A 27,538-nucleotide genomic window follows, 5' to 3' on the forward strand; every position below is an offset into this window, starting at 1 on the left:
CGAAAAATTCTAATTATGTAAAGCACGTTAGATATCGTTTGCTAGGTTACCCAGTAAAACCTTGACAAGTGGATTTTGGCTTTTTTGTCCTCCACCAATGAATGAGGCATACCAATGGAATGAATAATAATAACGTGTTTCTTATAGTGCAAACATTTGCTTAGTTCATTTATATGTTTCTTTTGCAATTTTTTTCCTAATTTGGCAAACAGAGTATTCCTAGCTAGGCTTTGTACCTTGTATGGGTTATGTAATGGTTGCCTAACCCTTCACAGTTTGGTGATGTTAAGGATACAATGGACCAGTTTAATTTTCATTAAAAAAATCACGTATTCTTCTTGTTCATCAAACTTTAGGCTAGCCCTATGAAAGAAAAAAAATTATGTACTAATTTTTATTTAAAAAGATGACAGTTTAGTTTTTGCGTTTAAAAGATAAAACATACTGCATGCATAGTCTGAATTTCACGTTGCGAAAAAGCCACCATGCCTTAAAGTCCTAGCTTCAAATTTTTTGTTTCACAAAATTGGAAGTTAATAGCTACCAAAGAAGTCCGACATTTTATGCTTTTCGTCAACCTAGGCCAACAATTGCCTCTGCGCTGTGTGTTGCATCATGGCCTCATTCTTATGTCATGTAATCATGTTATCATATTTTTATTTTTATTTGAAAGTGATAGTTTCCAAATTGCTTTTCTTTTTGTTTTTTTGGACGAAAATGATAGTTTTGGATTGACATAATGAATATAGGGGAATCCAGGAGTTTCCAAGTAGGTAATTGAAGCCAAAATTGATCCATTCCCAGCTGTTTAATCCCCTTTTCCTCAAAATTTAATTTGTTAATTTGCGAATTTATACCCAAGTAATGGATAAATATGATATGTAAATTTACAAGTATATAAAGAATTATGTCTCTAATCAAATAAACGTAAATTGTATATAACACTAATTACAATTATATAATCTACCGAATGAATCTAACTCTACAATATATTGATAGATGTTAGGTGTAGTTTCTTTGGCATTTCCACCCATCTACCGTATAAATGAATCTCATTGTCACTCCATTTTTACCCACTTATAACCCCTCAAAAAATTGTCTACAAAAGAATGAAAAAATTTCCTATCGCGTTTGGAAATTCAATATCTTAATGGACAAGGCAAATACAAATGCAAAAACTAGTGCGAACCCAGCAGCCACAACTGCAACAACTCCCAAGAAATCATGATCAAATCCGAAGTAGTCCATCAAAAACTCTTCTACTGTTTGTCCTGTCTCCATCACCTCCTTTACATCACCAAACTGTGATGCAACCAAACCGTACAAGGTCCAAGCTAGTGGACATGCCCAGTAATACCATCTCCACCATATAGGAATCCTCTGTTTGACAAAAGAGAAAATCACCCAAAAATAAAAAAATAAAAAAATAAATAAAATAAAACAACAACAATAAGAAAATGCTTGCATTTTAAACACGTGCATTAGATAATATGAAGTTTACTCAGAAAACTTACTGTTCTTGGGATTACGAATCCTGAAAAGAGGTTCCACACTGCATAAAATGTAACTGCACATATAGCAGCAATGTGCTGGTTTGGAGTCAAGGCCACAGCCATCATGCCATAGTAAGTGAGGTACAAAAATGTGAAGAACATGAAGAATAGATACCAGAAGAACTTAACAAAAGTCCATTGGAATCCAACCATTGCGTAAACTATAAGCCCATATACCAAAGCTTGAGCAAAGACATAAGGGATCTCGATCATAACCTACATAAGGAAGTGCAATTCCCACTTCATCAGAGAAATGTTTGAATCTTCTGATAATGGAAGTTTGTCAAGTACGGATTTAGTCACTCACTTGTGCAAAGGCATAGGCAAGGGCTGAATACATTCCGGCGGCTCGTTCTCGATAAAAGACTGTTCGCTCCACAGAAACCACTGGCTGCACTAACGTCGAATTTTTAATACCAAGGAAGAGAACTGCGGCATACATGGAACCCATGGCGTTGAAAAGATCTTGTTGCTTTGTCCTGGGAATTCAACAATGCCAACAGATTTATATATAGAAGCTAAAATACTAGAAAAACTTTCAACTAATGAGTCTATTTAGTTCTATTTGAACTAACCATTTTGAACCAAGATTCAAGAACATTGTCCCAAATATTATGGCCATAAAGGCCGTGAAAAGGAATCTTAAGGCAGTGTAGTGTGGATTGCGCCAATAAGACCAATGTTGTTTCCACAAGCAAGCCAAGCATTGTGTGAAAAGTGACTGTGAGTATTCAGTTGGGAAATATAGGTCCTTTGATCCAGGAGCAGGACGGCTTAATTCCTCAATAAGTGCTTTGTTTCTCCTAAAACATATGAGATAAAGCATTAGCAATTAGCAGATATTGCATAAATAGGACAAGCTCTTAGAAACAATTTTATCCTGGTGTTCAGATATTCAATTGAGAGTAGATTTTTTTCTTTTTTTGGTCTTTTAATGTAAACTATGCAGGTAGCATATGAGCAGACTTACTTGTAAAGTTCAGAATTTCTGTATACTTCAGCAAAATCAATTCCCAAATCTCTTTCTTTCGCTGGAGTTGTAACTTCCAACATCCATGTTGCTGGGTTGTAACCATCTTTAATTTTACTGACTCCTTGAATTCCCTAGATAAGAAAATGAAATGTTTCAGTAACCTACTTAAAAAAGAGAAAAATTATAAGTCAGAGAAAATTTCATAACTCATTTACTTGCTGCTTTTTTGCAGTATTACCTCAAAGTACTTGATTAAATGGCAAGAGTGCCGACCCAATGGACCTGCATATATCTCTTGTCCTCCTCGCTTCATTAGGAGTAGCTGCAATGCAATGTAAAATGTATCATATATGGAGGAAAACAAACAAATTACTTCCAACTCTTTCAGAGACTATTAGCATTTCTTACCTCATCAAAAGCCTCGAATATGTCAATGCTTGGCTGATGGATTGTACACACAACTGTTCTTCCAGTGTCCACAGTATTCCTAACTGTTCTCATAACGATGGCAGCAGCTCTTGCATCCAGCCCTGAAGTTGGTTCATCCATGAATATTATGGATGGGTTAGCCACTAGCTCTACTGCAATTGTTAGCCTCTTGCGCTGCTCCGTTGAAAGACCATTGACACCAGGTAATCCCACCATTGCTTGTCTTAATGGGTTCAGCTCCACAAGTTCCATCACTTCCTCAACGAACATCTATAACCCGCAGAAAATTACAAAAATATTAGCATTGCTCAAAAGCTGGTAGTGACAATGCTTTTTAACAATAGCCCTTATGAAAGTAAATGATACTTTTTAACTCGCTCACTTGTCTTCTCTCAGCCATTACAAAGGAAACCTAACGTGACTAAATTCATAACAGGGATATTTGAACCAAAAAAAAGTTTGACTCTGGCTTCAGTTAAGTTAAAGCCTAAACTGAATTTATAGCTCAACAAGATATCTCAGTTTCTGAATTAATTGGTTATGATTTAAGACATGCAAATGCTTGAAAAGGATTTAGATTTAAAAGTACCAACCTTCCTTGTTTCAGAATTGACTTCTGAGGACAAACGCAGCCATGTTGAATAGACCAAGGACTCATATACAGTAACATGAGGAGAGTGGATGTCATTTTGTTCGCAGTATCCAGAAATCCGAGCAAATGTTTGCTGTTTCTTTGGGTAACCAGAAATTGAGATATTTCCACTTATATATCCTCCAGTTTTCCGACCAGCCAGAACATCCATAAGAGTAGTTTTACCAGCACCACTTACACCCATCAAAGCTGTGAGAACACCTGGCCTGAAAGCACCACTCACACCCTTGAGAAGCACCAATTTATCCTCAAGGATACCCTGGTCTTTCATTCCCTGAAAATGTAATCCATACAAATGTTTCTTATATTGTCGCACTAGTTAAATTTAAAAAGTTTGAATAACAAGCTTTATCACTTTCATGTTACCTGTGGCATGTCAACGGAGTAGGTGATATCCTCGAAAGTGATGAAATGGGGTTCAAATGGAAGAATCATTCCAGTTTTCTTCTTATTCATATTAGCAACAGCTTCGGTCCTAACAGATAAGGACCTGGAGGGACTGCTTGCGCTCTTAAGTTCTTGATCTCCACTCTCTACATGTCAATTGGAATTGAATTACAATCTTAACAAAATAACGTGAAAAATGAATAATCCGGCAGAGCCGATTCATATTTTTCACCTTTGCTGGCTCGTAGACTAAAACTAGTATTCCTGCTCTGTGACCTAATGATTTCTCTTGTCTTGCTATCAATTTGATTGCTTTGAGATGCTTCTGATTTAACAGCATTCTGCTTCACATAAGCTGCAAAATAATTTATACATTTCAATATTTAACTCATAAGCTTCAAGTTTTAACTCTTAATATGATTATGTGGAGAGACTCACGGCTGAGATAAGTAAGGGCCAAACTGAAACAGAAGTTGAACAGTAATACATATATCAACAATGCCCCTACTCCTATCCAATACCAATTTGCTTGAGTGAAAAATCCACGTGACCTCAAAACCGCAACTCCCAGAGATTCCTCTGAGTTTGGAAGAAACTTTAATAGAAAAAGAAAATACAATAGTCAGAGATGGTCCTTAAGAGTAAAACAGAAATGGATGAATAAGAAAGAATTGGGTTAGAAATTACCTTATCCCAACTTTTCCCAAGAAACTCATTAACTACTATTGCATTTTGACCATACATCAAGGGTGATAGCCAGTAGCCCCAAATCCACCATTTCTTTATATGCTCTGTTGCATCAAGCAAAGAGAGGAAAGAAGAATTACACAAGATGTTGGAAGACATAATTTCTTTCTTTATTTATTTCTTTCTGTTTTAAGCTTGTAACTTAAGGTATACATACCTCTTGAGAGAACGAAACCTCCCAAGGAAAAAAGTATAACTAGAGATAATGAGGAAAGGGTAGAAGCAACAATCATGTTCCGACCAACTGCAGCTATAAATCGGTTCAACGAAGAAGCCATCTGACTGAGAAGAAAGAGTATAAGGAATTGCCTGAACAACCTGCATGCCGTATGTAAACAAACAAATGTTATTAGGATGGACCAAACTGATAAAAACAAAAATATAACATCTTTATGAAACCTAACATATAATTGAGACTTTCATCTTTTACCTTCCTACATTTGGATCAAATCCAATGACATAGTATGTAATGAAAACCCAAATAGCCACTTCTGCAAATGTAACAGGGATCTTCAGAATCCATGAGGGAAGTGCATATGCCCATGGAGGAAAGAAGCGCAGGTCTCGTTGTTTGTAAAAGACAGGAAGCTTAGCAACAGTCATGGACAGCTCAGACATCCCATTGAACATAACAGTAATCAAACTGAAGAACAAAGCTCCCAGATAAATTCCTCCATCAATTACAGAATTGCGGTGCATCTCAGTTCGTAAGAACACTGACATTGTTATCAGTGCTGTCATTGCAAGCTAGAAGGAGAAAAGAAAAATACTATGGATATTAAAAACCTTGTACAAAAAACATTTAAAGAATAAAAAAGTACTTAAAAGCAAAAAGCAAAACTGAAAACCCACCCGAAAGAGCATGGAAAAGTAGACAAATGAATTCCTTTTCATAAGCAAGAACTCTCTTGAGAAGCAAGCTTTCAGGAGTTCCTTCTTTGAAACACCATATTTTTTAGTTGTCAAAGCAGATGGATGGCTCTTTGATTTGTCAAATGGAGTTGCAAGTTCATCTCCAAGTACCCGTCCAACATGGAATGATTGGAATGCCTCAGCAAACTCCTCAACCGAGATAAAACTGTAAGGCTCATCTTTCCTTACCCAATATTGCTCCTGGTCTTTCCTTGATGTCACCTGTGAAATTGGTATAAATTTAAGTCATGCTCATTTGATTGTAACTAGTATAATTAGGCAAAGAAATGCCGTATATGTATATATGTAGATAAGCAAGCTTACTTCTTGCAGAAAGTCTGCCACGCCTTTCCTCTCGGGACACTTAAAACCCATGGATTCAAAGAACTCAAGAACTTGTTCCCGAGGACCCTGATATACAATTTGACCATCGGAGAGAAGAACAATGTCGTCGAAAAGATCATAAGTTTCAGGAGCTGGCTGCAAGAGCGATATGAATGCAGTCCCTTGGAGAATGTGAACACTTTGTTTAATCGAGTTCACAATTTGATAAGTTGTTGAACTGTCCAAGCCAGTGGATATTTCGTCCATAAACAATGCCTTTGCAGGTCCGACCAGCATCTCCCCTATAATGCATTATTTGAAGATAATTTTATAGTTAATTCACAGAAATTACAAGGACTAAAGTATTAACTAAATCCGGCATTTATAGTTCAAATGTAAATACTGTCTGGTTAGTTTTGTCTTCAAATGTAAAAGATTTGTCTTTTACAAAAACAGTATGAGCTTTCTTATTCCCTTTGTTTCTCTTTGGTACTATTTCATGTGTTGTTGGTCAATGTACCTGTTGTGACACGCTTCTTTTGTCCTCCAGAGATACCCCTTAACAATTGGTCTCCCACCAAGGTATCCGCACAGGCATCCAATCCCAAAACCTGAAAAATGATATTCATATTCATACTATTAATACTGAATCAGAGGAAATAAATTGGCTCATTTCTAAGTTCGTGTTTTTTCACATAAATAGTTGAAGCAGTTGATGTTACCTTCAGAACATAATCTGTCACAATGCTTGCCTCCTGGCCTTTTGCGACTATTGCCTGTAGTAATTTTTTGATCATTTAAAAAGAAATCAAATGTCATTCAACTACAGAAAAAATGTGACAATTCTTTTTTTTTTTTTTTCATTTTTCTTCTTTAAAAAAAAAAAAAAAAAAAAAAGATTTTAGTAGAGCTGGGTTGCTTTTTCACCTTCATATAGACATCTACGTCTGGGTCAGGCTTGATATTTGCTTGTTTCTCTCTTCTAGCCAACTCTGCTAGCATATCTGCAAAAAGCAAATTACTCTGTCATGCTTTTTGTTTAATAAATAATCCTGAATAGTGAATACTAAAGAAAGCTTGAGAAAAAAGCAAAGAAATATAAAAAAGTGTAGCATAAATGGGCCAACCATAACGTGGTCCAACCCCTTGGCATCTAGCAGAGAAGGCCAACGTTTCTCGGACTGTCAATTCTCCAATATGGAGATCATGCTGGTCCACATAGGCAGAAGATCTCTGAGGCACAAACTCATGCATGTCGTGGCCATTGTAAGTCACCCTTCCCGAAAACTAAAACCACAAACACACAAAGAGTTTTACTTTCCAATTCAAAATGGCAAATTCAAGAACATGAACAAATAGAGAAATTGGATTTTGTTTCCTTTTTTTTTTTTTTTTTTGTGGGTCTATATAACCTTAAGAGTCGGGTCAAGCTTTCCAGCCAATGCCAATAAGAGCGTGGATTTGCCAGAACTCGGAGGACCCAAAAGCAGTGTCATTCTTCCAGGCTTGATGATCCCACTAACATCTTTGAGAATGGACAACTGCTTCTTTCGTGTTGGAAGTATATGAAGAAAGTTGAAGAATCCCTTTGGAAAAAACCAATACAAACAATAATTTTGTGAGCACATTCAGAAATGAATCATCATTGGATTAACTGTCTACATAAAAATTATAAACATATATTGTTATTTAATTACCTCAAATAAATTGAAGCAGTAGTTTAAGAAAGTAGGCAAAGCTCTGCTTCCAACATATGCTTCTGCTTCAACGTTTAAATTCTCAAATCTGACTTCTATTGTAGGAATACGAATTGCCACCCTAAAAAAACAAAAAATAAAAAATACATTACCATTAATATTTTTTGCACCGAAAAAATCAATTAAAAACATATAACAAAGTTTCAGATCATGAAAAACACTTTTGTTACGTGTTAAATTATCTTTCTTTCTCACACAATGTTCATGCTTCTAATAATTATTTTGCCATTGTAAATAAAAAATCCTTTTTTTTTTTTTTTTTTTTTTTTTTGGGTACCTATCGATGCGGTTCTTGAGCTTGAACAAGAACCGAGAAAGATCCTCTTCATCATCTCCGACCAACCTATCGACCAACTCTTTCCTTTCTTGAAATCCAAGACTCTTAACATCGATCTCACGTGCGTTTCCCGGAGAACCCGTGACGAAGAAACCTTTCTTCAACCGACTATAAGTTGGAAGTCTCTCGAGAGCGGCCCATTTAAGAGCTTCTTCATCGTCTTCGTCCTCACGTGACGACCTTGAGAAAGCTCCCATCTCCATGTTCGTCCAAATTGAATTACTGCTTATTGTTGTTGGGTTTGTTGTTATTCTCCGAAAACTCTCACCTGTCATGGTGGTGGTGGTGATTTTCTCATCAACATCATCACTGTTTCCATTTGCACTACTCGCCATTATTGGCAAAAACCTCCCCTTCAAACGTACGATCTTATAACGCTATAGCTTATATCGGAACCCAGTTGCTTTGAAAAAAAAACAAAAAGGGAGAAAAACCTTATTGGTAATTTGCTTGTTTGTTTGTTCTCTCTCTGTTTTTTTTTTTTTTTTTTTTTTTTCCTTGTTCTCAATATGGGCATGAGCTATTTATGTAGCTGTTATGCTATAAATAGGAGAAATATATAGAAAAAGTAGTACACTTAGATAGATAGATAGATAGATGAATCATCAATGATTTCAAACTGAAATATTCATCACCACTGATATCATCATTCATTAATAAGCAAAACACAAAGTGAAAACTCAAAACTACTTGGAAGTGCACCTGAAACCAACTAGTTGAATTTATTGTATATCACATGTCTATTCCTATTCCCGTTTTGTATGGTTTTGTAAAAACGTTGCGTGATTTATTAGGCAACAATTTTTTGTGGTGGCGTGGCTGGTCAAAACTCGTTGTATAATCCACAACCCCAACTCAACAAAACTGTATCCAAAGCAATACACGTTTGATTTTATTTTTTATTTTTTATTTTACCATGTTTTTCTGCACCTGCGTATTAATGTTTTGGTTGGTAGATACGCATCATATATTTCAAATGCTGAGGTTTCGGGTCATTGCAAACGTCAGCAAATGCGTCACCTTTTTTTATTTATTTTTTTTTCTTTTATTCCTTGCTTAGTTGAAATTTTGGACTGGTTTACCGCTTAAGGATTATTTGGTTTATTGCTAAATGAGTTTGCATGCAATTTTTTATTCAATTTTTTCCTTATTTGTTTTTATTTTTATTTTTTTTTCCAAAAATCAGAGTGACGTTTCTTGTTTTCTTTTTTATTTTTTTATTTTTTAAGATCAGATTGCGCTTAATGTTTCATGATTTGAATTTCTTTACGTATATGTTTATCTTATTGTTTTGTAAAAATTATATATTTTTTAAAAATTTATAAATTATTAAAAATATATTTTCCGCTGACAAATTAGCCTTCCTGGTTTATTTTGACGATAAGCGTCGATAACTCTTCTAATAATTTGTAAAGAAAAAGAAAAGCATTTTTTTGAAAATTAACCACCCTAGAAGTTTAAAATTGATAAATAACAAAAACTTTAATTTTATTGAATATTAGCCATAATTTTATTGAATAACAAAAGCATTTTACCAAAATACCCTTACCGACCAAACTAATAAACAATAAAATTAAAAGGCTTTTTGTTTATTCTTTTTATATTTTCAAAAAGGTTTTTTTGAAACCTCCCGTTCTTCTTCAGCCACCAACCCCTTTTATCCCTAAAAGACCATAAATACAATGGAGGAAGAGGAAAAGCGGCTTCAAAAAATCAAAAACCATAGAAAGCTACCAAACAGTAAACACAGGATAGCGATTAAAAGGTGGTCGGTCATCATTGACCATGTTTCTTTCTTTCATTTTCTTTCACCATAGTTGCTGATCTGCTGGGCCTTAATCAGATGCAGAAAATATTATTGATAGAGGGAGAGATAGAGCCTCAAGAAAAAAATAAATGGAGATCGAAAAGGTAAATTATGATTTGCTTGTCTTTCTTTTTTGCCTATTGAATTTTGTAATTTCAAACTCTTTCATTTCGTGTTTTTAAGAGATTTAAAAAACAACTTTATTGCAAATTCATGATTTTACCTTTTTAATAGTTTATTTGATTTTGAGAATAATATTGTCTAAGTACTAAAAGGTTTTATTTTATTTTCTTTCGACTGAGTATGTGTATTGAAAAGGGCTAATTGGGGCCGATTTGTCTACATTATGCACTCTTCCTGCAGCAGGTTAGTATTTTTCTTTTCTTTTCTTTTTTATACCTTCTTCTATTCTTTTCATTTTTAAGATTTTTTAAGTGTTAATTGGGGATGACTATGAAACTTACATTTTTTACGTTGGTTCTGATCAAAGACAAAAGTTCTGCAATCATTTTTTTAGTAAAGTTCAATGGAATGATTATTTACGGCAGGCAGAGAACCCACTTAAGTGATGTTTAATGCAATTTGTGATTGTAATTGATCAGGGGATGTATGAAAAATAAGATTAATTAACCATTATTTTAAATCTAAATTGTTTGTTATATATGTTTTGATTTTTTTATCTCCTATTGGTCTTTGTTAATTTTGGCCAGATCATGCTTTTGTCGTTAACAATAGAAGTGAATTTCGTCTTCAGATTTAGCATACATGGCCGATAGTACAAGAGAGAAATCGGAGTGCAAATATTCCCTAGCTTATGAAAACAGAAAAAACAATTGAATATTTATTATATTTTCAATTTCAATTTGTAAAATTCCAATCTTATCACTTGGAAACACTTAATTTTTAAAGTAGAACCTCTAATTTTTTTTAAAAAAATATAATTGCAAAAATTCAGTGAGTATTTTATGTCATAATTCACTTGATGACAAGCCTTCTGATTTTAGTATATCCAAAAATTGCATTTTTGTTGGATTTAGTTGACATGAGATGTATTTAAAAAAAAAAAAATTTATTGTTTGGCCTCACTTTGCACTGATAAAATATAATTTCTATTTTCTTATTTAATTTGGTGACTGTAACTATGAGTCCAAAAGGAATCCCAGATGATACTAGAAGTGGTATATATCTGCTGATTAAAATGGAAAATGATCAACATTCAAACTGATAAATTGGTCAAGTAAGAGGAAGAAGTCATTGTTAATTATAATTAATGCCTTATTTATTATGCTAAATAAATTCAAACAATATGCTGCAAAGCCTATATTTAGTTTTTTTTTTTTTTGGTTATATATATATTTTTTTTTTCATCAATGTTTCATGAGAGAATTAAGTACGACTTTGTACTGCAATAACTATATTATTTTACTATCAACATTTTTCTTTTGTCTCAAATTTTGTTGAAAGCACTCTGAAAATTTTGCTAAACACATAGATATAAAAAGAAATATCGTGCTACTATCTTAAAAGTTGATACTGAAAATGAATATGTAGTTTATACTATTCTAGGTTGTTAACATTGTAAAACTTTTTGTTAGAACCTTTGTCGGTGTGACGATAATGTTTATCTTGTATGGTTAGAATGTGAAATTATCTGTTATGAAAAGCTGCGTTTTTGTTGAATTTTAATGGGATGTTTGAATGTGAAACCATAATGTTTAATATGTATTACAACTATAGATTATCCTTAGGAAGCAATGCCACATGCCTATGTTACGTTGCCTTATTTATTGCGGGTTGCATACTTCCACAAAGAGTAGATGGATTTTGTAGAGTCTGTTGATGAGTTTACCTGTGCATTGGCAAAAAGTTGCCCTCAGCGAACGAATGGGTAAAGCTCCTTAACACTTACATGTTTATTGAATAAATTTTAACTATTGAATATGGTTGTAATTATATTATTGGTCATTTTTGTGTTCAAGTCCATGGAGTTTTTATATGCTAAATTACCATTGAGTTTCACACAAGATGGTATATTGTTTTTTAGGAGGAAGTATGCTCATGAGGCATACAACAAAGAACTAAGCATATGAGCTTCGGTTGATGATTCATGAACAGCATAATATCATTTTTACTTCTTTGTTGTTGTTACTTTCATTATGTTTATAGATGCATTGTTTTTCTTATATTAACATTTTAAATGTAAAGATAATGATGAATTATTTTGATGTTCATTTATCAAAGATAATGATGGGTTTTGATATAAAGATAACTAATTTACCATCTATAAAATATGACATATTTATTAGAATTCCATTTTGCACAAAACCCGTTATCTGTAGGTCTCATGCTGAGACACACCAAGAGAATAATGAGTAAACTTATTAAGTAGAGCTGTATTAGACCCTGTCAGTCTCCTTTTTAAACTTGCAATTTTTTCACCTAATTATTATTTCTGATGCACTCTAAGCCATGTGTTATATTATCTATGGACCATGGTCCACAAAAGCTTTTTTATTTTTATTAATATTTTTATTTTTTGGGGGAAATTTGATGAAAGGATCGTAGAATATTTGAAAGTCAATTGCTTGTGAAACTGAACCTTAATTAAAGTATCAGAGTAAAGTACTTTTTGATAATAGTATATAAGAATAAGTTATTTGACATATAATTTTTTTAGTTTATTACTTTGTTCTTATCTCAATGCACTCAGAGAGTATTATCTGAAGATGTGAAAATTATAACTTTGAATTATTTTTCTTTCTTTTTTTCATTTTAGATCTAATGGATTTAGATTTTTTATTTTATTTTCAATGAATTTAGGTCTTTTCATACCTTAGTGTTTATTTAACTTTCACACTAATAGTAATCATCTGTTGGTTACTTTTTATTGTTTATTTTGCTTGTATGGAGTTGGTTTACTTCTTCTTCTTCTTCTTATTATTATTATTATTATTATTTCTGTTCATTTTTTGCTCATTTTGGAAATGTCTATGACAAGCTGATTGCTTTTGTACTATTATTTAAGTATTTGATGCCTTTTATTCTTTCATATAAGCTAGAATCTATAAATTTCCTTGGTATGTATCAACTAACGTTATAGTTTCATAGATAAAAATTGTCGGAGTTGTATAGTGATATTATTGTCGTGATTAATAAATGTTTTATTGTAAATTTGTTTCACTTTAGTTAACTTATTTTAGTTAAACTAAGAAATACATAAATTTTTAAGTTTTGTTACTAATATTGATTTTTTATATTTTTCAGCATTGTCGGAGCAAGTGATTGACCGAGCAGAAAATTGAAACACAAAATTTGCGCTCGTAGAGTTACAAGTGTATGCTGAGAAAATTACACACACACTTACAGAGATAGAGAAAGAGAGAGATAGAAAGAGAGATATATAAATAGATAGAGAAGCATTGGTGGCAGTTTGTTCCCCATTAATGTAAGTTGCTTCTCTGAAGAAAATAGAAAATATTATGCAAACTAATTCTGCTTTAATGTAACAAACTTATCATTGAACCTTTATTTGTGCTGCATTGAAAGGTGTTTCAAAATTGTTGATAATGTTGATAATTTTCATAATGGATTATTTAGAGATGATAAGTCATCTCTTTATAAATTGCTCAATTTTGAATCTTTATCATCATGAGCCATGCTTATGATATTGTGTTATTCGGTTTGACGGAAATGTTTATATAAGATTTTTAATTGTAAAGAGAATGGTGGCTTATAATGTTCATTTAATGAAGATAACGATGTATTATTGATGTAAGGATAATTGATCTTATAGAAAATGTGTCATATTTATTTATTAGAATTCTATTATGCACAAATATATTACGAGCTCAATTACAGATTCTGTAAAATTTTTCGCTTGGTGGAAAAATTTTCCTCCAGGGGGAAAAATTTTCCTCTAGTCGGAAATCTCATATGGAAACCAATTGAAGCTTATGGATAATTTTCCGCCAGGCGAAAATTTTTTCCTCAAAGCAGAAATCGTTTTTCTCCTGTTGGAAACAACATTTACTTCTATCGGAAACTAATTTCCTCCACTTGAAAAATCAATTTCTAATAGATTATTTAAGTTAATAGTGAGGTACAAAAATTAAGAGTGGAGACAAATATTATATAAGATAAAGATGAATTTAACAAAAAATGTATTAACATTTAAAATCAATAACCATTTTAAAGAAAAGAAAAAATGATATATATTTATTTTTCTTTTCAAAATCATTTGAACATTTCATAAAATGAGATGTAAAATAAATATTTAAAATCAACTCCAGAAAGCCTCTTTTCATTTGGGATTAAATTCTAAAAAAAAAAATTGCTAATAAATCTTTCACCGTCGAGTAGAAAATATAATATCTAAGATATGAAATAATTGTCAAAACATATTAAACGATAACACTAAATTAAAACTTCCTAATTCGAAGCATAAGACAATGAATTTGTACATCTTTGCCTATAATGTCCAACATCACCGCATCGGCTACATCTACGTCCAATAACATCTTCACCTTCGGATGGTATGCATTGCATCGTCGACCTACCGGCTTGTCTACGTGTCCATCTCAGTGGAAGAACAATACGACTTGCCATGTCATCCGGAGCATGCCACTGTTTTTCATCTAACACAGGGTAAATAGACTCAACATAAGCTGCAGGATATGCATTTGCGGTGTATTAATGAGAACACATGCCATAAGGAGCAATTTTTGCATTCTCTGCAAGCGCTAATACTATGATCATAAGAATATTGATCAAGATCGAAGACTTTGCATGAGCATGTTTTTTATTGGAGATTAACTGCACCCCTCAAACTCCCACCTTCCACAAGAAATTCATGCATATTAACAGCCTTCACCCGTAGTCCGATAGACTCCAAATTTCAAAGTTTGAGTTGCTCTTCCATATGGTCAGTCACAGGCTTTGTCAATTTTGCACCTGCAGTACGTCGCTCATAAAACCTCTTTTGCAGTAAATCCCATATGTGCTCAATTAATGCTAATATTTGCATCTCTCTAGCATCTAGTAAAATACCATTCAAGCTTTCTACAATATTGGTGGTCATAATAATGTACCTTCTACATGGAGAAAGAGAATGTGCTCACCTTGTAGGGTCATATGATCGAATGTACTGGGCAGCCCTATTGTTTTTTTACCTCAATTTGCCGCATATAAAATTCAAAAATTTCAACCAAATATGCACTAGCTGCGAGCATGAAACATTGTATTATTGTTTCATCTTTCGCATGTCCATTTGCTTTAATATTTCTACTTATATAGTACGTGCACAGCGCATGGTATGCATTGGGAAAAAATTTACTTAATGCCTTTTTAATAGCAGGGTGTTTATCACTCACAAACACCAAATCCAGGAAATCTCCAATGGTATCCTTGAGGTTTTGAAAAAATCATGTATATGCTTGCTCGTTCTCTCCATCTCCAATGCCGAAAGCCAAAGGATATATTTGCTTATTGCTATCCATGCCCGATGTAATATACATGTACCCTTTATATTTCCCTTTCAATGTAGTCGCATCAACAACCAACATGGGTCTTATATGGGATATAAATCTCCTAATGCTTGCTCCAATCACCATAAAGAAATATACAAAATTGTTATTATCATCTGTTTTGATACATGTAAGAGTCCTAAGGTTCTTCGACACTAACTCATAATAGTAGGCAGGCAAATTAGCAAAATTCTCTTCTGGAGATCCCCTAACACTGTTAAGTGCATACTCTTTACCTCTCCATGCTTTGTTATAGCTTATATTCACCCCATATTTCGACAAAAAATCATGTTGAATTTCTTTAGGTTTGTAAATATGTGCAATCCCTTCATATTTAGATTTGATACATTACCCGATAACCCGGCTACTGGCCTGCTTATGTTCTCGATGCACGAAATCTAACAAGCAACTGTGTACATTATAAAAAATTCTCACAACAAATATTTCTCCATTTTTAAATGTGGTTGCATGTAGTCGCCATTTACAAGTATTTTCCAAGCATATAACCTCATACCGTTGTGTAGTTGACCGTGTCACCTTGAACTCCTTATTTTCATGCATATAATAGATACTCAGTTTATTCTGTAAGTCACAGTTTGTTGCAAAATAATTGTCCAACTACAATGCTCTCACAGCCAGTGAACTTTGACGAAAATATGACCATAGAACTACTTCTATTGCTCGATGATATGTGGTCACTTGTAGCATGATGAACCCTAACATCATCAACTCCTTCATTGTTCATTTCAAGATGCATATCATTATCATTGTCCAGCAACTCATGATCAAAATCTATATCATTATGATCAACATCATCCCCTGCTGCATTGTAATTCTCATAATGATCAACATTAAGCAACTGCTCATACTCCTCATCGTTAGGAAACTGTTCAACATAGTCACCTCCAACATCAACTCCTTCGTGGATGTTAAATGATGTCCAGACCCCATGAACATCAACTTGATCTCTAAACGAAGTTTCGTGAACCAGAATTTCCTAAAATGTAGCCTGAATAGATTCAGTACCGAAAACTTGTGGTAGACGAACGCCAATTGGAGGACAAGCAAAAGAATGAAGATTACTCCCACTATCCGAAGCAAAGGCTGAATATTTCTAGATACATGTTCAACTTTCGAATCTCCTCAACATACAATGGAGGCTACATCATTGTCATCCCTCCATTCCTCACTTCTTGAAGAAAGCATTTCACATTCCTATCACAGCGTATTTCTGTGGGATCCAACTTTTCTGCACATCGTCCATATATCCATTTTAGCTTTATCAAATATTCATTTTGATCTATCTCAAAAGAATTGAAAATCTCATCGTCTAACTCTGATTTTGTGCATATCTTGCCGACGGAAACCCTTATATTTTTACCATTTTGATATTCCCTATTACCACCATCATTTTGTACCAATGTTCCATTGTATAAAAACGCAATTACAATATCATCATCTTCCATTTTACTGCAAAATTAAATTAATAACGTTAAACTATATCAATAAATATATAAAAATTTGAATAATACTAAACAAACATATTAATTGTATTAAAAAAGTCGATTCTATTTTTTTTTTTGGCCAAATATAAGTTTTTCTACTGGCTGAAAATTAGCAGAAAATTGGCGGAAAACTGGCGGAAATTGACAAATTGGAGGAAAATGGCAAAAGTTCATCTTTTTCACCAAATTTCCTCCGTTTTTACTGTTTTTTGTGATTTTTTTGTTTTACACAATTTTTTCCCTATTTTCAAACCATATGTCACATAAGTATCTTTAAATTCACATATAACAGCTCATAAACTAATTTCTTACATACCCATATTAAATAAAAATCTTAAAAAATACAAAACTAACAAAAAATACAAGAAAAAAATACATACCGATATTTCAGTTTCATCTAATAAGAAAAAAAAAATTTACCTCAGTTTAGTTTCAAAAATAAAAAAATACAAGAAAAGAGAGTGAGAGCAAATGAGATGCAAGGAGTAAGCGGCGAATGGGAGATAAGCCGACATGAACGAGTGTTTAGGGGAAAAAGGAAAGGGTAAGAAAAACCATATTGCGTAATTTTCAATTTGATCAAGGGTATTTTTGTTCCAAGTTAGCTAATTTCTTTTAAAAAAAATTTTTTTGCTATTCTTCAAAAAGAAAAATTTCGAGGTGGTTATTTTTCCAAAAAACCTAAAAGAAAAACCCAGAATGAAGCCCACTTAACCAATATTAATGGGCTCCACAATCTAAAATCCTTCTCGAACCAGAAATTAGGCCAGCATATCTGGCCCAAATACATCCAATCTAATCCTTTCCTGCATAAACCCATCAACCCGATTTCTGTACTATATATCCATATATTTATCCTGTAATGTAGCACCATTACGGTTAGGAAAATCATGTCTCAACGGAAAATTTTCATACTTACTTGGAGAAGAAGTTTCATTTTTATTTTATTTTATTTTGTCCACATTTTATTTTATTATATATATATATATATATAATTTGTGAATTTATTCCTTGTGGAGGTGTAAAAAAGTATATATCAAACTCATATATCATAACTATAATATGTAATGTATTATAAATATCTACAAATAAATCTACACCTATATACGTCTCTAATCAAATAATTGCAATTGTAAAAAATTATCACAATTATACACTCTACATTATCAATCTAAATATTTATATTAATATATGATAGATGTAATTGATTAAAGATATACAGGAAGGTAGAGGAGATTAGGCCTTTTCAAGAGGAGATTAGGCCTTTTCAAGCACTTACATACTTTTGTTTTCAAGATTATAATATGTAATGTATAATTTACTTATACTAGCCTTTCAACGTTGTCTTCCTCAAGCTCTGATACCTACTCAGAAAACAATATATGATGATGAAAAAAGGGAATATATTAATAGCTTATATACATAAACTGAACAATAATGGATTCATTTATACGCAAATAAACAGATTAGGAGGGATAAATCTCAGATCCTAGTAACCTAGCTACAAATTACAACAGATATGCCTTCTACAAGATTACACATAACTGAAATAAACATGATAAGCATATATTATCACTAACTAGACAACAGTAGCAACCTTCTTATCACTAATTAGTATGATCTCTAACGCGGAGAAGAGGAAATTTATAAAACTTCCTATTTAGCATCATGAGGAGGAAAATTTCCTTTCTATCGCTTCTGGAAATTCACAATCTTAATGGACAAGGCAAATACAAATGCAAAAAGTAGAGTAAACCCAACAAGCACAGCTGCAACAACTCCCAAGAATTCATGGTGAAAACCGAAGTAGTCCCTCAAAAACTCTTCCACTGTTACTCCCGTTTCCATCACCTCCTTTATGTCACCAAACTGTGATGCAACCAAACCATACAATGTCCAAGCTAGCGGACATGCCCAGTAGTACCATCTCCACCATATAGGAATCCTCTGTTTGCCAAATGAGAAAATCCACAGAAAAGAACAGAACAAAAAGTAAGGAAATGATTGCATTTTAAACTATGTTTTAGAAATGATGAAATTTTAGCAGGAAAACTTACGGTTACTGGGACAAAGAATCCCGAAAAGAGGTTCCACACTGCATAAAATACGGAGGCATATATAGCAGAAACGTGCTGGTTTGGTGTCAAGGCAATGGCCATCATGCCAAAGTAAGTAAGGCACAAAAATGTGAAGTACATGAAGAATAGATACCAGAGAAACTTCGAAAAAGTCCATTGGAATCCAACCATTGCATAAACTACTATCCCATATACCAAAGCTTGACCAAGGACATAAGGCACCTCAATAATGACCTACATAAAGAAGGGAAATTCCAACTTCCTCAGCAAAATGTTTGGATTTTTTGATAATGGAAGTTTCTGAAGTACGGAATTTTAGTCAATCACCTGTGCAAAAGCATATGGGAAGGCTGAATACATTCCAGCTGCTCGTTCTCTATAAAAGACATTTCGCTCAACAGAAACCACTGGCTGCACCAAGGATGAATTTTTAATACCAAGGAAGATAACTGCTGCATACATGGAACCCATTGCATTGAAGAGATCTTGTTGCTTAGTCCTAGGATTCAAAAATGCCCGTAAATTTTTAGATATAAAGCAAACATAATACACTTTGAACTTCTGTGTTTATTAGGATTAATGGAACTAACCTTTTTGAACCCAGATTCAAAAATATTGTCCCAAACATTATGGCCATAAAGGTTGTGAAGAGAAATCTTAAGGCAGTGTATTGTGGATTGCGCCAATAGGACCAATGTTGTTTCCATAAGCAAGCCATGCATTGGGTGAAAAGTGACTGTGAGTATTCAGTAGGGAAATAGAGGTCCTTTGAACCAGGAGCAGGACTGCTTAATTCCATAATAAGTTCTTTGTTTCTCCTAAAACATATAAGATTAGACATTAGCAATTAACAGATATTGCATAAACAGAACAAGCCTTTAGCAACAATTTTATGCTGTGTTTGATCCTGAGTTAGATTTTTTTCTGTCCTTCAATGTAACCTTATAAGTAGTATATGGTACACTTACAAGTAAAGTTCTGAATTTCTGTATACATCAGCAAAATCAAGTCCCAAATCTCTTTCTTTCGCTGGAGTAGTAACTTCCAACATCCATGCTGCTGGGTTGTAACCATCTTTAATTCTGCTAACTCCTTGAATTCCCTGGATAGAAAACGAAATGTTTCATGTATCGTAAACTAATTAAAATGATTAAAAATTACCGAAAATTTTCACCATATTTAGTTGCAGGTTTCTATCAGCATCATACCTCAAAGTACTTAATTAAATGGCAAGAGTGCTGACCCAATGGACCTGCATATATCTCTTGTCCTCCTCGCTTCATTAGTAATAGCTGCAATGCCATTATGAATATTTCATACGTGGAGAAAAGCACAAAAATAACTTCAACTCTTACAGACTATTAGTGTTTCATACCTCATCAAAAGCTTCAAATATTTCGATGCTTGGCTGATGGATGGTGCATACGACTGTTCTTCCAGTGTCCACAGTGTTCCTAATTGTTCTCATAACGATGGCAGCAGCTCTTGCATCCAGCCCTGAAGTTGGTTCATCCATGAATATTATGGATGGATTAGCCACTAGCTCGACTGCAATTGTTAGCCTCTTTCGCTGCTCTGTTGAAAGACCATTTACACCGGGTAACCCCACCATTGCTTGTTTTAGTGGGCTCAGCTCCACAAGTTCAATCACTTCCTCAAGGAACATCTGTAACCAGCAGCCAGTTTCAAAAATATTAGCATTAATTTAAGGCTGATATAGATTCAAGCTGCTTGTGAAAAACAAAAACTACTGCAATATAAATTGATGACTTGTAGCTTAAGGTATCAAGTATAGAAAGTATACAATCTGAGCCTTTGCTCTCATTTTGTACATATAATAAGTTTTCGACAGTCAATTCAAATCAGAACAATTTGATTCAATCGAAAACATAGCCATATAAAAGAGAACAATGCTTGTTAACTTGCTCTGATTTGTCTTGCTCAGCCATGACAAGGGAAAGCCCTAACGTGAGCATATTCACAAAGTGATATTTGAACAAAAAAAAAGTTTGGGTCTGGCTTCAGTTCTCAATTAATTTGGTTATGATTTGATAAAAACGAAGGCCTGAAATGGATTTGGATTTAAAATACCAACCTTCCTGGTTTCAGAATTGACTTCTGGCGACAAACGCAGCCATGATGAATAGACCAAAGACTCATACACAGTAACATGGGGAGAGTGGATGTCATTTTGTTCACAGTACCCAGAAATTCGAGAAAATGTTTTCTGGATCTTTGGGTACCCAGAAATAGTGATATTTCCTTCTATATAACCTCCAGTTTTCCTACCAGCCAGAACATCCATAAGAGTTGTTTTACCAGCACCACTTACACCCATCAAAGCTGTGAGAACACCTGGCCTGAAAGCACCACTCACACCTTTGAGAAGCTCCAATTTATCCCCAAGGATATCCTGGTTCTGAAAAATGGAATCCAGACAAATGTTTCTTATAATTTTGCACTAGTCAATTCTGAAAGTTAACAGAAACCTATTTCACTGTTACATTACCCGCGGCATGTCAACAGAGTACGTGATATCCTTGAATGTGATGAAGTGTGGCTCAAATGGAAGAGTCATTCCAGTCTTAACAGATAAGGACCTGGTGGGACTACTTCCAATATTAATTTTTTGATCTTCACTCTCTACATGTCAATTAGAATTCAATTACCATCTTAATAAAATAACATAACATAATAGTCTGGCAGTGCGAAAGCAGATATATCACCTTTGCTGGCTCGTCGATGGAAAGTACTACTATCTTTGCACTGAGATCTTATGGCTTCTCTTGTATTGCTAACATTCTGATTGGTTTGAGACGCTTCAGATTTAACGGCATGCTGGTTCACAGAAGCTGCAAAACAATTTATAGATTTCGATATTCAATGTGTAAGCTTCAACTTACTCGATATTGATTTATGTAAAGATACCCACGGCTGAGATAAGTTAGGGCCAGACTGAAACAGAAATTGAACAGTAACACATATATCAACAATGCCCCAGTGCCTATCCAATACCAATATGCTTGAGTGAAAAATCCATGAGACCTCAAAACTGCAATTCCTAGAGGTTCCACTGAGTTTGGATGAACCTTTAACGGAAAAAGAAAATTCAAAGGTCAATGGTCAGTAAGAGAAGGATTGATATGGAAGACTAATAAACAATTTGTGAAATTACCTTATTCCAACTCTTCCCAAGAAACTCATTGACTAACATTGCATTTTGGCCGTACATCAAAGGTGATAGCCAGTAACCCCAAATCCACCATTTCTTTATATGCTCTGTAGTATCAAGTAAAGAGAGGAAAAAAGAATTACGCAACAAGTTGGAAGACACGGTTTCTTTCTTTTTTTCTGCTTTAAACTTGTAACTTGTGATACTCATACCTCTTGATAGAATGAAACCACCCAAAGAGAAAAGTATAATTAGAGCAAATGATGATATGGTAGAAGCAACAATCATGTTCCTGCCAACTGCAGCTATAAATCGGTTCAATGAAGAAGCCATCTGATTAACAAGAAAAAGCACAAAGAATTGCCTAAACAACCTGCATGCAGTACGTAAAAGAACAAATGTTTTTAGGATGTACCAAACTGGAAAAAAACAAAATACAAAATATTTTTGAAATTTGACATATAATTGAGACTCTTTTACTTTTACCTTCCTACATTGGGATCAAATCCAATGACGTAGTATGTAATGAAAACCCAAACACCCACTTCGGTAAATGTGATTGGGATCTTTAGGATCCAAGAGGAAAATGCATATGCCCATGGAGGAAAGAAACGTAGGTCTCTTTGTTTGTAAAAAACAGGAAGCTTTGCAACAGTCATGGAAAGCTCAAACATTGCATTGAACATTACAGTCATCAGGCTGAAGAACAAAGCTCCCAGATAAATTCCTCCGTCGATTACAGAGTTGTGGTGCATCTCAGTTCGTAGGAACACTGATATTGTCATCAGTGCTAGTGCAGCAAGCTAAAAGGTGGAAATGAAAAATACTATGGACGTTCAAAATTTTGCATTCAAAAAATTTAAAGAATAAAAAAGTACTTAAAAGGAAAATGAAGGACCCACCCTAAAGAACATGAAAATGTAGACAAATGAATTTCTTTTCATGAGCAAAAATTCTCTAGAGAAGCAAGCTTTCAGGAGTTCCTTCTTTGTAACACCATATTTTTTAGTTGTCAAAGCAGCTGGGTGGCTCTTGGATTTGTCAAATGGAGTTGCAAGTTCATTAACAAGCATCTGTCCCACATGGAATGATTGGAATGCGTCAGCAAATTCCTTGACGGAAATAAAACTGTATGGCTCATCTTTCCTTGCCCAATACTGCTCCTGGTCTTTCCTCGATGTCACCTACGAAAATTTGTTAGAAATTTAAGTCAAGCTCATTTGGTTATAACTATAAATAAAGAAAGAAAAGCCATAAAAATATTTCTATGCAAGCATACTTATAAATAAAGAAAGAAAAGCCATGCAAATATTTCTATGCAAGCTTACTTCTTGCAGGAAGTCTGCGACGCCTTTCCTCTCGGGACACTTAAAACCCATGGATTCAAAGAACTCAAGAACTTGCTCCCGAGGACCCTGATACACAATATGGCCATCCGAGAGAAGAACTATGTCATCGAAAAGATCAAAAGTCACAGGAGCTGGCTGCAAGAGAGAGATGAATGCTGTCCCTTTGAGAATGTGAACATTTTGCTTGATCGAGTTCACAATTTGAAAAGTTGTTGAACTGTCCAAGCCAGTTGATATTTCGTCCATAAAGAATGCCTTACAAGGTCCAACCATAATCTCCCCTGTAACACATTATTAGAAGATAATTTTATAGTTGACTTACAGAAAATTACAAGGTTTAATGTGTTAATTAGCTCCAGCATTTATAGTTCAAATGTAAAAGATTGTCTTTTAGAAAAATAGAATGATTTTTTTGTTTTACAATTGCATGCTGTTGATCAATGTACCTGTCGTAACACGCTTCTTTTGTCCACCAGAGATACCTCGTAACAATTGATCCCCTATCAAGGTATCCGCACAGGCATCCAACCCTAAAACCTAATAATTGATATCCATAATCATATGGTTAATATTGAACCAGAGAAAATGAACTTTGGTGGTCATTTCTAATGTTTATTTTTTAATTACATCTTTGAAGCACTGTTGTTACCTTGAGAACATAATCTGTCACGATGCTTGCCTCCTGGCCTTTTGCTGCTATTGCCTGCATTTGTTTGTCATTTCAAAGAAACCAAATTATTTTTTAACTTAAAAAAAGATATGCGGCCTCTATTTTCATTTGTCTATAAATCTCACCTTCGTATAGATGTCTATGTCTAAGTCAGGCTTGATATTTGCTTCTTTCTCTCTTCTAGCCAACTCGGCTAGCATCTCTGCAAAAAACCAAATTTGATAAATCCTGAATACTAAAGAAAGCTTGGGAAAAAAGCAAAGAAAAATTATTAAAAAAAAAAAAAGTAACATAAATGAACCAAGTACCATAACGTGGTCCAACCCCTTGGCATCTAGCAGAGAAGGCCAAGGTTTCTCTGACTGTCAATTCTCCAATGTGGAGATCATGCTGATCCACATAGGCTGCAGCTCTCTGAGGCACAAATTCATGCTTGTCGTGGCCATTGTAAGTCACCCTTCCGGAAAACTAAACCACAAACACAAAAACAGTTTTATTTTCTAATGAATCAGCAATAAATTTCAGTATGTATGTAGACAAACAAAGATATTGCATTTTGTTGTTTTTTTGGGACAATTACCTTAAGATTAGAGTCGAGCATTCCAGCCAATGCCAACAATAGTGTGGTTTTCCCAGAACTAGGAGGACCCAAAAGCAGTGTCATTCTGCCAGGCTTGATGATCCCACTAACATCTTTGAGGATTGACAAGCGCTTCTTTCTTGTGGGAAGTATATGAAGGAAGTTGAAGAAGCCCTTTGGAACCAAACACCAATGCAAACAATAATTTTTATAAGAAATTTAGAATGAATCAATGGTATAACAATATATATATATATATATCTCCCTTTTAACATATTGCTATTTAATTACCTCAAATAAATTGAAGAAGAGGTTTAAGAATGTAGGCAAAGCTCTGCTTCCAACATAAGCTTCAGCTTCAACATTTAAATGCTCGAATCTGACTTCTATTGTAGGCATACTAATCCCCACCCTGCATAGAAAATTTACCATTTTATACCACAACAAAAAAACTTAAAGAATATGTATAAGAAAGTACAAGATCATGTAAACTGTGCCGTGTTCTTCACTCTCTCACAACTCCAACTGTTTCACTAATTTTTTTTTTTTTTTTTTTCCCTCACACGATGTTCGGATAACCTCTCTCTATACTATATTATATCAGCATTAATTAATACTCTGCATATTCTTCATGTAGTGATAATGAAGAGGAATTCAATAAATATCTTTTTTCTTTTTTTTTTTTTTTTTTTTTAGGCGTACCTATCGATGCGGTTCTTGAGCTTCAACAAGAACTTAGAATGATCCTCTTCATCTTCTCCCACTAATCTGTCTACCAATTCTTTCCTTTCTTGAAGGCCAAGATTCCTTACATCAATCTCTTGTGCCTCGGGTCTCGTGCTGGTGGTCATTAGAAAGCCTTTTTTCAATCGGTCACAAGTAGGGAGCCTCTGGAGCGCCGCCCATTTAGGATCAGCTTCTTCTTCATTGCAGCTGGTTGCATTACTCGCCATTTTTGCAACCATAAAAATTCAACGGTGTTGTAATGCCAATAATGATACGAATAATGAGTTGCTGTATCCGACATATGTATATATATATATATATTGAAAGAGAGAGAGACATAATCAGCACTGATACGATCATGCAAGAGAAAACTTACGTGGCAAACAATTCAAACAACTGTGCACCGATATTCTATCACAATCTCGGTCGCCAAATCTCTTACGCCATGTTTGAAAGAAGTAATGAAAAGGAAAGGATAAATTTAATATAAAAAAAAAATAGTGTTTGAATAATTAATAAATGCAATTGTGAAATATTTAAAAAGTTAATTGCTTTTTTATTTTTATTTTTTTTCCTCCTCCCTTTGCGCTGCATTTTAATTTTTAACTATTCAAACAAAATATTTAATTTTTTTACCTTTTCTTATTCCTATTCCATCAATCCAAACATAGTCTAATACTATATTATTGAATTGTTGACTATCCCTATAATTATATTCACCAAAAAAAATCCATCCCTATAGCTATAAGTACAACGAAGTTGGTTTTAAGTCCAACAATGCAAAAACAATACTACTCTTTTATGCTAAAGTTTGACGTTTCCTTACCTTTTTTTGGTAAATTGACGTTTCCATACCTTAGCATTGCGTGTTTGAGTGCTATGCAATAATTTGCCATTTAGTATTATAGATGTCGTGCCAATTACATTTATAATTTACGCACAAGCTGTCAAAATGCGAATGCAAAAAGCAAAAGAAAAATTGATCACATAGCCTTTTTTTTTTTTTTTCTAATCATATTTGGCCATTCTTATTTACAGTAAGTTTAAATTTGCACAATATACTAGGCAACAAATTAAAGTGCTTGCCTCGTTAAAACTCATATTTAACTCAGAAACCAATTCATCAATATATATATATATATATATATATAACTCAGAAGCTATTTTAAACAGCTATGATTTTTAATAAAATAAAAATGATTTAACATTTTTTTACCTTTTTTTCACCACCTACCTATTAATGTAAATTAAAAGATGCCCATCCAAATTAATGTAGGATTTTGATAACCTCAAACGTCAGCAACTACGTTTACTGGTTTTTCATTTTTCTTTTTCTTCCTTTTTATTTATTTATTTATTTTGTCCTAAACAGAAATTATTCCTTGCATAATTGAATTTCTGGACTAGTTTATCACTCGAGGTCTTATTTTGACGAGGAATATTTGGTTGATAAATAAATGCATTGAGTTTATATGCATTATAAAAAATAAAAAAGATAAAAACTCAGTTGTTTCATGATTTGGTTTTTCCAAAATTCAATGTAATGTTTCTTATTCTTTTTATATCCATTTGATCAGATTGCAGGCAATGTTTGTTTCATAATTTTAATTTCTTTACGTACATGTACCATATTTTAGGTTGGCATGAATCTTTACAATCTATTTTGGAAAATAACAACTCCAATACAATTTGAAGTCCAAAACAATAATAATAATAGTCATCATAATTTATTTTTTTTTAAATGGCTCCTATTATTGGAATGAAGTCTATTTAATAGTATTAATGGGTCAAATAAATATCAAATCCTTACTCTGTATGTAGCAGATCCCATTGATAGTGATTTTCCCCAAAAGAATATCTCTCTCTCTCTCTCTCTCTCTCTATATATATATATATATCTATTTGATAGTGACGGTTACTGTTTGACATACTCAATCTGGAGTCCAAGTAGTCATTGAAGTCAAAACAGTAGTATTCTTCTACAGCTATGTGCACAAAGAAAGTTTTTTTTTTTTTTTTTCCTTATTTTTTATAAAATGTGTACAAGTTGGTTTCAAG

The 27,538-nt window shown here is 33.6% G+C and overlaps 2 protein-coding genes across 2 annotated transcripts; both read right to left on the reverse strand.

Moving 5' to 3' along the window:
- Positions 1 to 854: 854 nt before the first annotated feature.
- On the reverse strand, positions 855 to 8,583 carry LOC107434245 (pleiotropic drug resistance protein 1-like). The gene is made up of 23 exons (XM_016045693.4): positions 8,012 to 8,583; positions 7,675 to 7,795; positions 7,390 to 7,563; positions 7,105 to 7,264; positions 6,905 to 6,981; positions 6,700 to 6,753; positions 6,498 to 6,588; positions 5,978 to 6,279; positions 5,594 to 5,875; positions 5,172 to 5,488; positions 4,899 to 5,059; positions 4,682 to 4,785; positions 4,433 to 4,589; positions 4,227 to 4,349; positions 3,974 to 4,140; positions 3,549 to 3,881; positions 2,935 to 3,225; positions 2,765 to 2,848; positions 2,524 to 2,657; positions 2,129 to 2,356; positions 1,861 to 2,032; positions 1,515 to 1,769; positions 855 to 1,380 (listed from the first exon to the last, which is right to left on the reverse strand). Exons 1-23 carry the CDS (start codon positions 8,404 to 8,406, stop codon positions 1,123 to 1,125), a joined length of 4,440 nt encoding a protein of 1,479 aa, XP_015901179.3. The 5' UTR covers positions 8,407 to 8,583; the 3' UTR covers positions 855 to 1,122.
- A 9,660-nt stretch (positions 8,584 to 18,243) lies between these two features.
- On the reverse strand, positions 18,244 to 25,707 carry LOC107405232 (pleiotropic drug resistance protein 1-like). The gene is made up of 22 exons (XM_060820350.1): positions 25,457 to 25,707; positions 25,046 to 25,166; positions 24,755 to 24,928; positions 24,483 to 24,642; positions 24,300 to 24,376; positions 24,154 to 24,207; positions 23,951 to 24,041; positions 23,484 to 23,785; positions 23,058 to 23,339; positions 22,642 to 22,958; positions 22,368 to 22,528; positions 22,159 to 22,262; positions 21,912 to 22,072; positions 21,493 to 21,622; positions 21,079 to 21,402; positions 20,359 to 20,649; positions 20,192 to 20,275; positions 19,952 to 20,085; positions 19,574 to 19,801; positions 19,311 to 19,482; positions 18,963 to 19,217; positions 18,244 to 18,852 (listed from the first exon to the last, which is right to left on the reverse strand). Exons 1-22 carry the CDS (start codon positions 25,705 to 25,707, stop codon positions 18,595 to 18,597), a joined length of 4,131 nt encoding a protein of 1,376 aa, XP_060676333.1. The 3' UTR covers positions 18,244 to 18,594.
- Between the last annotated feature and the right edge of the window lie 1,831 nt (positions 25,708 to 27,538).

This window comes from Ziziphus jujuba, chromosome 9 (assembly GCF_031755915.1).
Source record: "Ziziphus jujuba cultivar Dongzao chromosome 9, ASM3175591v1".
NCBI lineage: Eukaryota > Viridiplantae > Streptophyta > Magnoliopsida > Rosales > Rhamnaceae > Ziziphus > Ziziphus jujuba.